The sequence below is a fragment of the Falco naumanni genome, chromosome 7 (assembly GCF_017639655.2).
Source record: "Falco naumanni isolate bFalNau1 chromosome 7, bFalNau1.pat, whole genome shotgun sequence".
Taxonomy (NCBI): Eukaryota; Metazoa; Chordata; class Aves; order Falconiformes; family Falconidae; genus Falco; species Falco naumanni.
The window spans coordinates 1,789,198-1,802,110 of NC_054060.1; the positions used below are offsets into that span (position 1 = coordinate 1,789,198).

Here is a 12,913-nt window from a genome sequence, read left to right on the forward strand (position 1 = left end):
GTCTGGTCTCTGAGAGTTCCTCAGCTGGAGCTATCACAGGCTGGGATTGTGCAGCTGCTCTGCACACCCAGCACTACCCACGCCAAGCTGGGCACAGAAAGAGAAATCCTCTTGATTTGCAGGGCACATCTGTGAATCGAGCACAGGGCTCCCAATTTAGTCGCAGGCTTTTGAAGTATATTGGCTTCATCCTTTCTCATTCTTGCTGCTGTCACCCATGGTGCCTGGGTCAAGGTATGCAGCCTTATTACCAGCTCTGTCGCTGCAAAATCTTTCCTTGCCTGCAAGGGGGAAAAAAAAAGAAGTGGTTTTAAATATAGCATGGTTTGGGTTATTTTTATTTGCCTTTTAATTTTAAACTTTCCAGGTTTGGTTGTTCCAGCTTTCCTCTATAATCAAAAGGGTGAGGAGCTTCCTTTGTGCCAGAGCAATGGAGGACCCAAACCTCCCACACAGGCACCTGGCTCCAGGGCACAAACTGCAGCCACTGGAGCCTTGGGGACATGGCAAGAGCTGCTGGTGTTGAAGGGCCCCCTATGAAAAACGGGTTAAAACCAAGAAGCTGCTTCCTTTGGGAAACAGCTGCTGTGCATGTGCTGCTGAAAAGTTGCCCTTGCAAAGAGCCTGGCTCCCTCCCAGTGCCCTGCTCTTCATCCTCCTCTTCTTCCTTTCCTGCTGTGCTCCCTTCCTTAGTCTTGGTCCCGATGCATCCCTCCCGCATGTGTCAGGGAGAGACGCCGGGTGCCTGCTTGCCTGAGGCTGTATAAAAGGAGACATTGTGTGTGGGAATGTGGGAGGAAGCTCAGTGCCATGGCCCTGCCCCGGCCAAGAGCAACCCAATGGGTTGTGGGAGTGATGGCGGTGTCCCCCCAAAGCCCAGCTGGGCTGCACCCCCAGAGAAGCAAACCTGAAAAGGTGGTGAGATGGCTTTTCCAAGGAGTCTGATCCCTTTGGGTGGCCGATGCAGGAGGCTGCCCTGATGCCTTGTGTGTCTGAGGTCTTCCTCTTCTACATGGGGGACCCTCCTGAGCATCCCCTTCCAGCACTGCAGCTCCCAACTATCTGGGGGTCCCCTTTAACCCTCCAGCAGCATTTTCTACCGAGTGTGGTGTGTGGTTGCTGGTGCCTCTGGGCAGCTGCTGTGGGTAAATCATTAGCCAGGTTTTTCCCCAGGAAGCTGCCTGCACCTCTCCGCAGGGAACTCCAGCTGCCTTTTGTTCTCACTCGAGGAGATGGCTCAGCCCTCCTGCCTCCCTGCGGCCCAGCTCCGTTACCCCAGTCCCCTGAATCTGAGGGCTCCAGAGCCCCAGCTCCGTGCACCCCAAGGACCGCAGATATGAGTGCTCTAATCCCCTGGCTCCGTATGCCCAGTGCCCCTGCTCTGAGGTCTCCAAAATCCCTGGCTCTGTGCATCCCAGCATCTCCCAGCTTGGTGCACTCCGGTTCCCTGGTTCTGTGCACCCCAATCTGCTGGCTTAATGCACCCCAGTGCCCTGGCTCTGTGCACCCCGGCCCCCCGGCTCCACACGCCCTAGTTCCCCAGCCCTGTGTACCCCAGTGCCGCGGCCCTGCGCACCTCCAGGCCCGCCGCCCCCGCAGGACCCCGGGCCGGGCCCGGCGCGGCTCCTCCTCCGGCGGCGGCGGCGGGATCCCGGCAGGAAGCGGCCGCAGCCAATCAGGGCCGGGGCCGCCGCCCCGGGACCGGCCCGCCCGCGGCGGAGCGCGCTCTCCCGCCCGTCCCGCGCCGCCTGCCCGGTAAGTGCCCGGCGCGGCGCGGCCCGGCGGGGGGCGGCGCTGGGGCCGCGGCGGGGTCCGGGGGTGCCGGCTGGGGAGCGGGGCCGCGCTGCGGCGGCCGGCGGGAGGAGCCGCTGCTCTCGTTTCCCCTCCCGCGGGACGGGGTTCGGAAGGGCCGTTGTTCCGGGCGGGCGGAATGAATGGGGCTGCCCCCGAGCCCAGCCCCGCCGGGGCGGCGTGCGGCGGCCGGGCAGAGCCGGGGTGCTGGGGGGGGGTGGGTGTCGGGGTTCCCCCCCTCGCTGCTGGGGGGTGCGGCGGCCTCTCGGGGGGGCAGGCGGGGTCCGCGCTGTTTCCCGGGGCCGGGCTCCGCGGGGCGGCAGCATCCACGGCTGCTTATAAATCATCCGCTTTAAAGTGCCCGATTTACGGCCAAAGCCCACCCCCCGCCAGGCACAACCCGCGGTCCGAGGGGAAGCGGTCGCGCCCCTTTTCGGCGGGACCAGCGAAAGGGTCACCCGTCCCTTCCCGGACCCCGTGGGCTGCACCCCTCCTCTGCCGTGCCCCCATCCCCACCGGGTCCCGCCTCGCAAGCGGGGACTTCTGCGCACCGAGAAGCGGGGACTAAAAATAGTCCAGAGCAGAGCCAGGCTCTTTGCTGGCACAAACCCCGGGAGGAGAGGAGCAAATAGGGGGGCTCAGCCCAGGCGCCCACAAAAGCTGGGACCCACCCGGCCCGGTGGGTGAGGGCTTCTCCTGCACCAGCAGATGTTTTCTGTACGCCTCCACCCATCTCGGGGCGATGATTTGGCAGCTGATAATCTGGATATTAGAAAAAAGCAGCGTTTTGGTTGCATGATAGTGAATATTAAATAAGGAACGGGTGATGTGTGGTCTCCAGGGTCCTGTTGCAACAGTGGGTTTAATTATTCTTTGGGGTTCTGGAGGGTTCAGCCATGCTGGCTTGCCCTGCGCGGGGGCATCCTTCTTCCAAGGAGCACGTGCGTGGGGTTTGTTATATCCTGATAGGCGATGAAAGCTCAGGCCTGGAGCACAGCCTGTCCTTCAGCTGGGGCTCGTGCTGCCAGGATGGGGAAACTGAGTCACGGAATAGTGGGAGACCCACTGGAAAACTCCCGGCTGCAGAGGGAGGGTTGGGGACACGGATGTTCCCTTCCTGTGACACCTCTCAGATGGTCTGGCAGGACTCGTAAGTCACGAAACCTAGAAAATGTAATTCATTTTAGCATCACCAGGAAAAGGAAAGAGCTCCAAGGGTGAGCGTGAGGGGGATGAGTCATGGTTTCCCTTGCCCGGGCAGCTGAGCGATGCCCCGGCACCCTCTCCCACCGCAGCTCCCTCCCTTTCTGGCTGCCTGAGGTTTGGCACAGGTTTGGCTCCAGGCTTGGCTGCTTGGGAAAAGGCAAGAGTCAGGGATATGGTTTAAGATAAAAAGCTGGATAATTTGTTTTCCCCAAAGAAGCCTTGTGCTCAGGAGGGAAGGAGAGGGGGTGCTTTCCCAGAGCTCTTGGCACAGAGCTGTGCCTTGGTTCCACACCCTGCACTGCGCCTCAGTTTCCACCCCCCAGTGCCTCAGTTTCCCCCATCGGAGCTGAGCAGAGCAGAGCTTCGGGGCTGCCATCTCCCCCATTAAAGGGGGTTTGAAGAGGAAGGAGCTGATGGCCGAAGCTGTTCCCGCTGTGCCTGGGAAACTGGTGCTGTGCTGCCAATTTATAGCAAATACAGCTATCGTGCCAAAACTTGTCACACTAAGGGCTCTGGGCAGAGCAGTGGGGCTCTGGGATGTGCTGGGACAGGGATGGGACATGGCAGCAGCAGTGCTGGCTGCAATATCTGGGGCGCATTTATGCTATGAGGGAGGAACGTGGGTCACGAGGGGCCTGGCAAGCTCCTGTCGTGGCTGGGGAGGGATGCTCGGGAAGCGAGCCACGGTAGCCAGCGGTGCTGGGCAGCTTGCCCTTGCCTCTCCCTACATCCAGCGCTGATAATGCTCTGGGTTTATTCCCTGCTTCTCGGGGCAGCCTCATGCCGGAGACTTTTTTGCTGCAAGCAGAGATGAATCTCACAGCCCTGGAGCCTCTGGCGGAGCCAGGAGTCTGCAAACCTCTTACGTTTCATTTTTAGCCATTTTGGACACTGGGTGTGAGTTGCCTCCTCTTGGAGGACAGGGATGTAACAGCCCAACGCTGCAGGGAAAAGCTGGGGCAGAGAGAAACAAAAGGGGAGGAGAACCAGTGAGGAGGGGAAGAGGCTCACATGGCTTCCCATGGGCACCAGCCAACACCTCCAGCACAAGAGCTGCTGCGTCTGTCACGTCGCGATGCAGGGGGTGCACTGGTCCCTTGGCCAGCGCCAGGCTGGAGGCAGACCCCTCCTGCTTTTTACAACGGGGTGGGTGCTCCAGTTGCTGCATGGCAGCTGGGGAGGATGGCTGCCATGGGATCCCCTGCCTGATGCCGGTCTCCTCCCCTCTCTTACTCTTTGCCCCTGGTCCCCAGTGCCATCTCAGTGTTTCTTTCTATTTTTCTGCAGCTCAGGGCACTTGCTGTGAGAGAGAAGACTCCCTGTGAAAAGAACACCCGGGGCCGTGCTCGCTTCTGCTTTCTTACCCAGGCTTTGCTCGTAGCAAGGATGCTCTGCCCACTGCTTGCCCTGGGAGTGCTGGTGCTCAGCCTGGCAGGTGAGCGGGGCTGGGGGGGTTGGGGTTGGCATGGTCTGTGTGTCACTACCCCAAAGGAGATGCCACATTCATTCTGACAAAGCTTTTGACCTGTGGTTCCTGATGGCAGTGCCCGCAAGGTGTTTGTCCTGGTTTCATGGTTCTCCAGCTGCCCAGGCCATCACCCCGTGGGTGTGATGGCTTCTGGTGCACGGGGGCCACTCTCACAGCAGGGGACACCACCTCCAGCCTGCTACGGCGGAATGGCAAAGCCACGGGAGGACTAAGTCCTGAAGGTTTCTGACTTACCCGAGTCTGTCTCCACACACTGCAGCTCCTGGGAGAGACCTCAGGGCTGAATCCTTTTGGGATGCCCAGTAGCAGTTCCAGCCAGATTGGGTAACGTTCCTAGAACCCACTGGCTTTTATTATTAGCCAGAGGGAGACATGATGCTTTCGAGTCAGCCTAGAGCCAGGCAGGCTGCCCGAGTGCTCTTCTGCCTGTCTGCCCGTCTGCAGCACCTGGCAGGTCTACTCCAGCCCAGCTCCTTCCCGCAGCTCCTCATCCTCCACGCTCGGGCTCTTGCTTAACAGTTAATGTTTTGTTTCTCCCCTTGTCCCCAGGGAGGTGTTTGCTGTGGGTAATGGCTTTGTTGTGTTCCACAGCAGTGCTGAGGCTGGAATATAAAGCAAATCCTTGGTCCAAGGCGAGACTTTTTCCCCCTTGCCCCTCCCTGTTTTGGGGTTTGGGGGAACTGGTGAACGAAGTGATGATGGTGCCCTGGGTCTGATTTGGGGGACGTTGCTGCTCGCTGCCAACTGGTGCCCCAGTATCATCTCTGAGCGTGGAGGGTCTGGCAGCCCTGGCATGGTTGGCATTACCCCCTGATGCCGTGGCAGAGTTGGCATCCTGCCATGGCTCAGCAGCGTGGTTGGCATTGTGCCATGGCACTGGGATGAGGATGGCATCTCGCCATGGCATGCCAGTTGGCACTGCACTGGAGCACTGGTGCCATCTAGTGCCTGCCAGCCTGGCCATGGCGCTGCCCGGAGCTGGCTCATCCTGGTGACATGGGACTGTGTCCCCACTGCTGTCACCCACTGACCTCCTCTCCTCGTGGGGAGAACTGGGCTGCATGTCCGGGGGGTGCGGGTTTGGGTGCCTGTGGCCGCAGCTGGCAGCTGAAGGCAGTAGTTCTCCATGTTTGGTGCTGGATGTGGCACAGTCTCCCTGCCAGCAGGGTGGGCTTGGCTGGGAGTCAGTGCTGGGGATGGTCCTGAGATGCCACCTGTCCATGGGTCCATCCTATGGGCATCCCTTGATTTGTTTAGAAGTTATCCAGGTGGAGCATTAAGGAGATGCTTCTGCAGGGTCTCACCACCACATGCTTTGCCCTTGCCACCTTTCTGCAGGTGCCATGGAGATCCAGGTCCCGGATGAACCCGTGGTGGCTCTTTTTGGCCGAGATGCCACCCTGCACTGTTCTTTCTCTCCCGAGGCCAACTTCAGCCTCAACGACCTGAGCCTCATCTGGCAGCTGACAGACACCAAGCGCTTGGTCCACAGCTTCTCTGGTGGCCGGGACCAGCTGGCAGACCAGGGTGGGGGCTACGCCAACCGTACAGCCCTCTTCTACGACCAGCTGGCCCAGGGCAACGTGTCACTGCTTCTCCGACGTGTGGAGATCTCAGATGAGGGCAGCTTCACCTGCTTTGTCCGGGTCCGGGACTACAGCAGTGCAGCTGTGACATTGCAGGTGGCAGGTGAGAGATGGAGGATTGGGGTGTCCCTACATGTCTCCTCAAAGAGAAGGGTTTTCCATCATGCTTTGTGCCTCTGTGGAGCCTCTTTCTCTCTCCACCTTTGTCATGATCTCCCTACAGTCAGGTCTCTGTTGGAGACCAACTAGTTGCATCTCTCCATAGGATTGCTGGGGGGGGTGGGGGTGGGCACGGTGCCTTCCCTGCCGTGATGGAGAGGCTTTCAGTTGGGAGGGCACCTGGAAGCATGGTCATAAATGAACCAGAGCTGGGGAGGCTTCAGCTGGCTGGTTTCATCAGCTAGAAGAGTCTGTCCTGGGACTTGCCCAGCCTCATTGGGTTTCTCCAGATCCTGATCCTTTGGCCTTCTCCATCACATCATGCTGGCTGTCCTCTCCCTTGCAGCTCCCTACTCCAAGCCCCATATGAACCTGGAGCCCAACAAGGACTTGAAGCCAGGCGATCTGGCAGCTGTGACTTGCCATGCTTCCCATGGCTACCCTGAGGCCAGTGTCCTCTGGCAGGACAGCCGGGGCAGCAACATCACAGAAAACGTTACCACATCCCAGGTGGCCAACGAGGAAGGTCTCTTTGATGTGCACAGCGTCCTCCAGGTGCTGGTGGAGCCCAGCAGCACTTACTCCTGCCTGGTGCGAAACCCAGTGCTGAAGCAGGAGACCCACGCGTCTGTCACCATCACGGGTGAGCCAGCAAGGGCCAAAACTGGGGGAAGAAAGCGATGGGCTGTGTCTGAAGAAGGTGATTGTGGTGGCAGTGGGATCCTTACTGTGGCCCAGAGCCGCTTTGGGGGTTGCTACCCCATACCTCTGCTCTGCTTGTCCCCCCATGACCTAAAAGGGTGACTTGAGGCTGTGCTGTCCTCCCCATCACCACACGCCAGTGTCCCAGCTAGAACAAGTGACCTTAGTTTTTAGTCTCTAGCTTTGCCAGTTGCCCCATCCCAGTATAAATCACCCCAGAAGGCCAGCACAGGGCATGGTAGTTGTCTTCTCCTTAGCGTGTGGCCATGAGATGCTCTCGGTCTGGGGTTCTCCATGCCAGCTACTTCAGAAATACAAGCTGGAGGAGTTCATCAAGCATGTTCAGCCTCACTGCTTTGCTCCGAGCTCTCCTGCTGCCTGCCCAGAGCTCTTTATAACCTTGTGTACTCCCTGGTAGCATTAATTAGTGTTTAATTACCCTTGGTACTGCACTTGCTGGGTTGGGAAGGTGGGTCCCTGGTGGAGCATAAACTTTATGGCTGGATGCACCAAACTCATGCAGGAAAACTTGTGTGGATGCTGCTGGGTGGGGACAGAGGGGTGACTTCTGCAGGGGCTCCCAAGCATGCGAACAAATAGTCAGCCTTAGGATGACGTCTGTGGAGGGGCAGGGTTTGGGGCAAAACTTTATTTGAAGAAGGAGCAATATTATGGAGAAAAATGGGATTCCTGGTGCTCCAGGAGATGTCCCGCAAGCCCTGGTGGTCCCTGCCAGGCCATCCCAGGCCCCGGGGACAGCATTCCCATCCTTCCCAGCTCCGTGGTGTGAGATGAGAAGGGAAAGAGAGTGGGTGCAGCATCATCTAACACTTCTTTTGAGCTTCTTAGCAAGCGAGGGGTCAGCTGCCATTTGAATTTATTAGTGCAATTATTTAAAGGTTAATGAAGTATTTTAGGGAGTGACTCAACCTGCTGCTTCCTTGGCTGGATCCAGACCTGCTGAGGGAGGCCATAATTAAAGGCACCAACAGTTTTGCTTCCAAAGCCACCCCTTGTGCCACCAACTCTTTCCATGGGGACGTACCCCTGCCACCGTGGGGTCCTGGACACCGGGCACACATGCCCCTGGTCGGGCAGCGATTCTCACCACGGTGGTATTTCTCTTTCCTCTTGCTGCAAGGCCAACACCTCGCCTTCCCTGCCGTGGCTCTCTGGGTGACAGTGGGACTCGCCATCTGTGTCGTGGGGCTGCTAGCTGTCCTGGCATATGTGTGCCAAAAGAAAATCCGCCAGAGCTGTGAGGAAGAGGAAGAAAATGCAGGTAATGTCATGGCTATTTTCCCCAGAAGGGATGGGCTTTGCAGAGGGTGATGGATGAGGGAAGCAGGAGCAAATTTTAATGGGCACTTGTTTGTCTTGGTGGTAGCGTCTTTTAAAGGATGAAGCTCAGAGCTGCTGGGGTTGGTGGGCATCAGCAGATCTGTACTGGAGAGCCTGTGCTGGTTGCATGCGTTGCTCCAGGCAGCTCTGTCAAACATACACCTGGTTTTCCTCCCACCCAGCATGTGTTCCCCTTTCACCTTTCTGCTCCAAGCATCCCCTGCGTGTCTGGTACCCACAACCTGGTGTACTTGGGGCATCTCCTCTGAGAAGGTGCTTCTAGCATTTGCCACCATGGAAATGCCAAGCTCTTTGACACGCAGAAATAACATGAAAGAGATGCTCCGTGCTCTTGTTTTCTGCATCCTTCTCCTGTTTGTGGTTTGTTTTTCATTATGGAGAGGTGTTTGCACAAAAAGGAGAGCTTTGTTGCTTTAAAAAACAAACTCTGCCATACTCTGAAAATGGCTGCAGAAGCAGCTTTGCTGACATTCCCCATTTGTTTTCTCTCGCTGCCTCCTGAGGCGTTTGCTCTGCCAAAGCCTTCCCCTGCCAGCATCGTGCTGCGGGGCTGGCACCCGCAGCCTCCCTCCCTGGGTGCTCCCACTTCGCTCCTCCTTTTTCTGCCGGGGAGGACGTTGGTGCTGATGCCACCATGATGCCTGGCTGTTGGGTGTCCCCAGTGGTGGGGACCAAGAGGATTTTTCCCCAGCAGATCCCAGGAAATTGTCTGCAAGAGATACATATAAAAATACTTTTTTTCCCCTGCCTCTGTAACAGAGTATTTTCTCCTCGGCCAGCAGATTTGCAGTGCTGTGATGCTCAGCTGTGGCCCCAGGCCAGCTGACCTCAGTCCTTCAGCATCAAGACACAGCTCCCAGCCCGTGATGTTTTGCACCGATGGCTACATGCCCTTAGCAACAACCTTTTGCTATGGCTTTTGGTCAGCCAGAAAACAAGCAGGGACCCTGCCCACAAACCTGGCAGCCGTGGGAGGCAGGAGCAGCAATTTTTGCTGGTCATTCTGGGCAGGAACAACATCATGGCAGGTCTTACCCATGGGGTGCAAAGCTCTCAGGCTCCAGGACAGGGTGGCAGCCTGGGTGCTGTGGCAGGGAGAAGGGGATGCTCATCCCTCAGTGCCGATGGGGTGTCCCGGAGGTGTTGGGGGATCAATGGTCTCCCTGCTAAGCCCCTTGCCAAGTGCTGCTCCAGATGGCGGTTGTGCTATAAATAGGGAGGAGAGCAGCTGCACTGCATTGCCCGGAGCTGTGGCTTTTTCTGCTTTGCTCGTAGGGTTGTGCCACCCCAGCACAGCCTTGTGCTCAGGGAAATACCCCCGGCGGCGTGCTGGAGGGGAGTGCTGGCTGCAGGTGGGTACCAGTCACTGCTGTCCCGAGCACCTGGTCCTGGCCAGACACTGGGTTATGTGGTGATTGTGGGTGGCTCCCAGTAGCCAGGAGTGGTGGCAATCCAAGGGGCACCCACCAAACGCAGCTGCCTGGGGAGGTGGGGTTCGGGGTGGGTGCTGGGGTGGGGCCTGGCAGATGCTTCACGTGCTCTGGTTTGCTCTTTTGCAGGGACAGAGGAGCAGGATGAGGAGGGGGAAGAACCCAAGACAGGTGGGTGCGTGATGCATATTATGTACATGAGTGTATTATAGTGTGTGCTCGTGCCACTGTCCCCTACACAAGCAAACACCTTGGCATTCTTTGCACCCTCCATCGATGCAAAGCCCCCCCCCCTGCCCCCCCGCTTGCCCACTCTTTGACGCACCCCCTCAGGCTGGCAGCTCACTGTTAAGCCACCCTATCTCTTAATAAAAAAGACTCGTATACTCTGCTGTTATCAAACGGGTTAATTATATGCCCAGCAATTGCCTTTATCTGCTGGCACAGGAGCAAGCCCTCTTGGGATGTCAGCTCCTTCGCTGCTGGGGAGATTTAGGGACCAGGGCTTGGCTTGCAATGGAAACTGGTGGGTGCAGTTATTGGGGTGAGCTCTGCAAAATGGGGGTATTAGCTGTTTCCTCTGCAGAGGCATTCCTTTGCAAACCCCCGTCCCACACGGTATGGACTGACCGTGTGCTGTTGTGCTTTTCACAGCTCTGCAGCCGCTGAAGAGTGAGAAGAGCAGAGACGGTGAGTGTGTGTGACAGGCTACGGCACGGAAGCATGAGCCAGCTCATGGTGGAGGTTTCTTACTAAGCACACTAGAGATGATGCTGAGATCTAAGTGCAAAGTATCTATTGCAGATCCATCATCCATCACTGGGTTTTGGGGATTTTCTTCCTTCTTTTTCTTCCATGTTTTCCCCTAGTTTTTAATCAATTTTTCCCACATCAATTCTTTCCTAACGCTCATTTTCACTCCAGTTTGGGCTGCACTTGCCCTGGCCACTGCTGGTATCTCCCAGCAGCGATGGAGTGATGTGGCCAATGCCTTTGACATGGTGTTTCTTTTCTTACCCTTCCTTTTCTTGGGCAATTTGGGGCTGAGAAAAGCCTCCTGCCACCAGCCCAGGTCACTGAGAGGTATTTGGGTCTTTTCTTTAGCGTTGCCATCAGTTTGCCAAGAGGAGAGGAACTGATGGGGTTGGTTCCTCATCTTGCAAAGAGGGAGGCATGAGCTTCATCCCTAACCCATGCAGAATTCCCCAGCAGCAGCCTGGTGCTGAATTTCTGGTGGAAATTCATGAAAACTGGAGTCCCAGCTCCTGTTTCTGCCTTTCAGTATCTTCTCCCAGCCTCCTGGCTTGGTGCTGCCAACAGCCCATCACCCATCCCAGCCCGGTGATGGGCTCCAGCACTTTCTGTGCCTGGTCAGCTCCGCTCCTCCCTGATTCATCCTCGTCCCAAGATCTCAATCTTTTAATTTATTTCCTTTTATATTAAAGGCAGAGGCTTGGCATCTGCTGCTGGTGAATTACTGCTAAACCCTCCCTTCCTCTTTTATTAACAGCCCTGATTTTTCTCTAATGCCATTTCCCTCCTCACCCCAATAGGTTTATAAAAACCTTGTCTCCCTTCCCCTTCACACCTTTAGCAAAGCATCAATCGATTCCACTTTTCCTTTTTTTTCCCCTCCTTCCTGCCCTTATCTCCCCCTTGCAAGCTGCCGCAGACCATGCTTGGCTTCCCAGCCCCTTGGCTTCTCATCCCAAGTGCAGCCTGTTTGCTTAACCCCGTGTGTGAGACATCTCCTCCTTGCTCCTTGACCAATTTTCAGCGGAAACAAAGCTTGAATAATAACATCTCACGGGGTTTGTCAGCTATGGGGGTGTTTCTAGCCAGGAGGATGGATGGAGGGATAAAATCACACCTACATGTGCCTGGTTGTAATTGCCTGAGGGTGGTGGCATCAGCCCTGAGTTTGGGGATGCCAGTTTTCCAGGGCAAGGAGAGTCCAGAGTTGCTGGCAATCCAATGAACTCATTAATTTGGACCTGTGAATTATTATTCTTGTTTGACGTCTTTGACAATTTTTATTTAGTCTTTTCTTTTTCTCCCCAGATAATGAGCAAGAAATTGATTGACGGGAGTTGGGATACCCCCAAGCAGCACCCTGTGCCCTGGACCAGCCAAGATGTCCCCAGTGGGGACAAGCTCCGGGTCTCTGGGGAGGGTGCAGACCTGCTACCACCCCTCTTTCCCAGGCCCCATCACCCTCCTCCCTCCCTGGTGACATCTTTGGGGCGCCCTGGGGCTGGAGAGAGTCTGCGTCTCTCTATCCCTGGTGAGCCCTGAAGATAGGTGCATCCTTCCTGGAGACGGGGTGCATGGGGCCAGGCTCCTCACTGTCCATCCCTCCGTCCCCACGTGGGGCTGAGAACAGCTAGGGCTGACCATTCCCCCCAGCACCCTCTATGCCCGCTCCCGCGTGGCTGCAACTGAGCCAGCCACCTGCCAGGTGCCTTCCAGGGCAACTTTCAGTGCCCTTTCCAAGCCCAGAGGCCTTGAGAGGGGTGATGGGCTCAGCGAGATCCCTGGGAGTGACCAGTGGAGCCCTGGAGGCTCTGGGAAGATGGATGAGACCTGTGGGACCCCCAGGTACGGGGGGGAAGAGCTGGTGCTTTTGGCCCCAATGGATACACCGCTCCAGGGATGTATGGGCGTGATTATTTTTTCACGTTGCACCACTGTGGTTCCCACTGGACTTTTATTTTTGCCTTAAATGCAAACCCCCTTACGGGCGGTTATCCCCTGCCTCAAAAAAAAACGGGGGATTTTTTGAGAGGCACTCGAAAGGCAGGACTTAGGGGGCTACCTGCTGGATGGGTGGAGCCCCCCTGTCCTCCCTGAGGTGACAAAGCTGATGCTTTGGGGGCTGAAGCACTGGTGGGGCTGAACCTGGCTGGTGTGTGGGGTCAAGCCCTCATGTTTCCCATGGGATCAGGGACCTTTGCCCCTGTGCATGGCCTGGGAGTCCTCCCCCTGCTGCTGGGTACCTGCAGCGTACATGGGGGCACCCAAAGTGCTGTGGTGAACAAGGTGGTGTGTCCCTGGTCCCACTCGGGTGGGTGGAGAAGTCCCTGCTGTGCCCCTCAATGGCTCTTCTGCTGGTTTTCATTGTTATTTAAAATCCAGAATCTGAAGGGGATTTTTGTGCCTTGACAAATAAATTTGGGGGTTGTTTTGGA

General features: G+C 56.9%; 1 protein-coding gene across 4 annotated transcripts; it reads left to right on the forward strand.

Moving 5' to 3' along the window:
* The first annotated feature begins 1,710 nt into the window (after positions 1-1,710).
* CD276 (CD276 molecule) lies at positions 1,711-12,913 on the forward strand. 4 transcript variants are annotated; one of them, XM_040599998.1, is made up of 8 exons: positions 1,711-1,755; positions 4,285-4,432; positions 5,825-6,175; positions 6,578-6,874; positions 8,075-8,215; positions 9,855-9,896; positions 10,380-10,415; positions 11,787-12,913. In XM_040599998.1, exons 2-8 carry the CDS (start codon positions 4,384-4,386, stop codon positions 11,807-11,809), a joined length of 939 nt encoding a protein of 312 aa, XP_040455932.1. In that variant the 5' UTR covers positions 1,711-1,755; positions 4,285-4,383; the 3' UTR covers positions 11,810-12,913. The 4 variants fall into 4 exon arrangements, with proteins under 4 accessions (XP_040455932.1, XP_040455933.1, XP_040455931.1 ...); XM_040599999.1 differs by having other exon boundaries at positions 1,734-1,755; positions 4,290-4,432; XM_040599997.1 differs by lacking the exon at positions 1,711-1,755 and adding an exon at positions 2,153-2,941.

Coding starts and splice junctions, on each gene's coding strand:
- CD276 (XM_040599998.1), top strand. CDS start 4,384: ATGCTCTGCCCACTGCTTGCCCTGGGAGTGCTGGTGCTCAGCCTGGCA. Junction 8,216..9,854: donor GGAAGAGGAAGAAAATGCAG/GTAATGTCATGG, acceptor GCTCTTTTGCAG/GGACAGAGGAGCAGGATGAG. Junction 10,416..11,786: donor GAGTGAGAAGAGCAGAGACG/GTGAGTGTGTGT, acceptor TTTTCTCCCCAG/ATAATGAGCAAGAAATTGAT.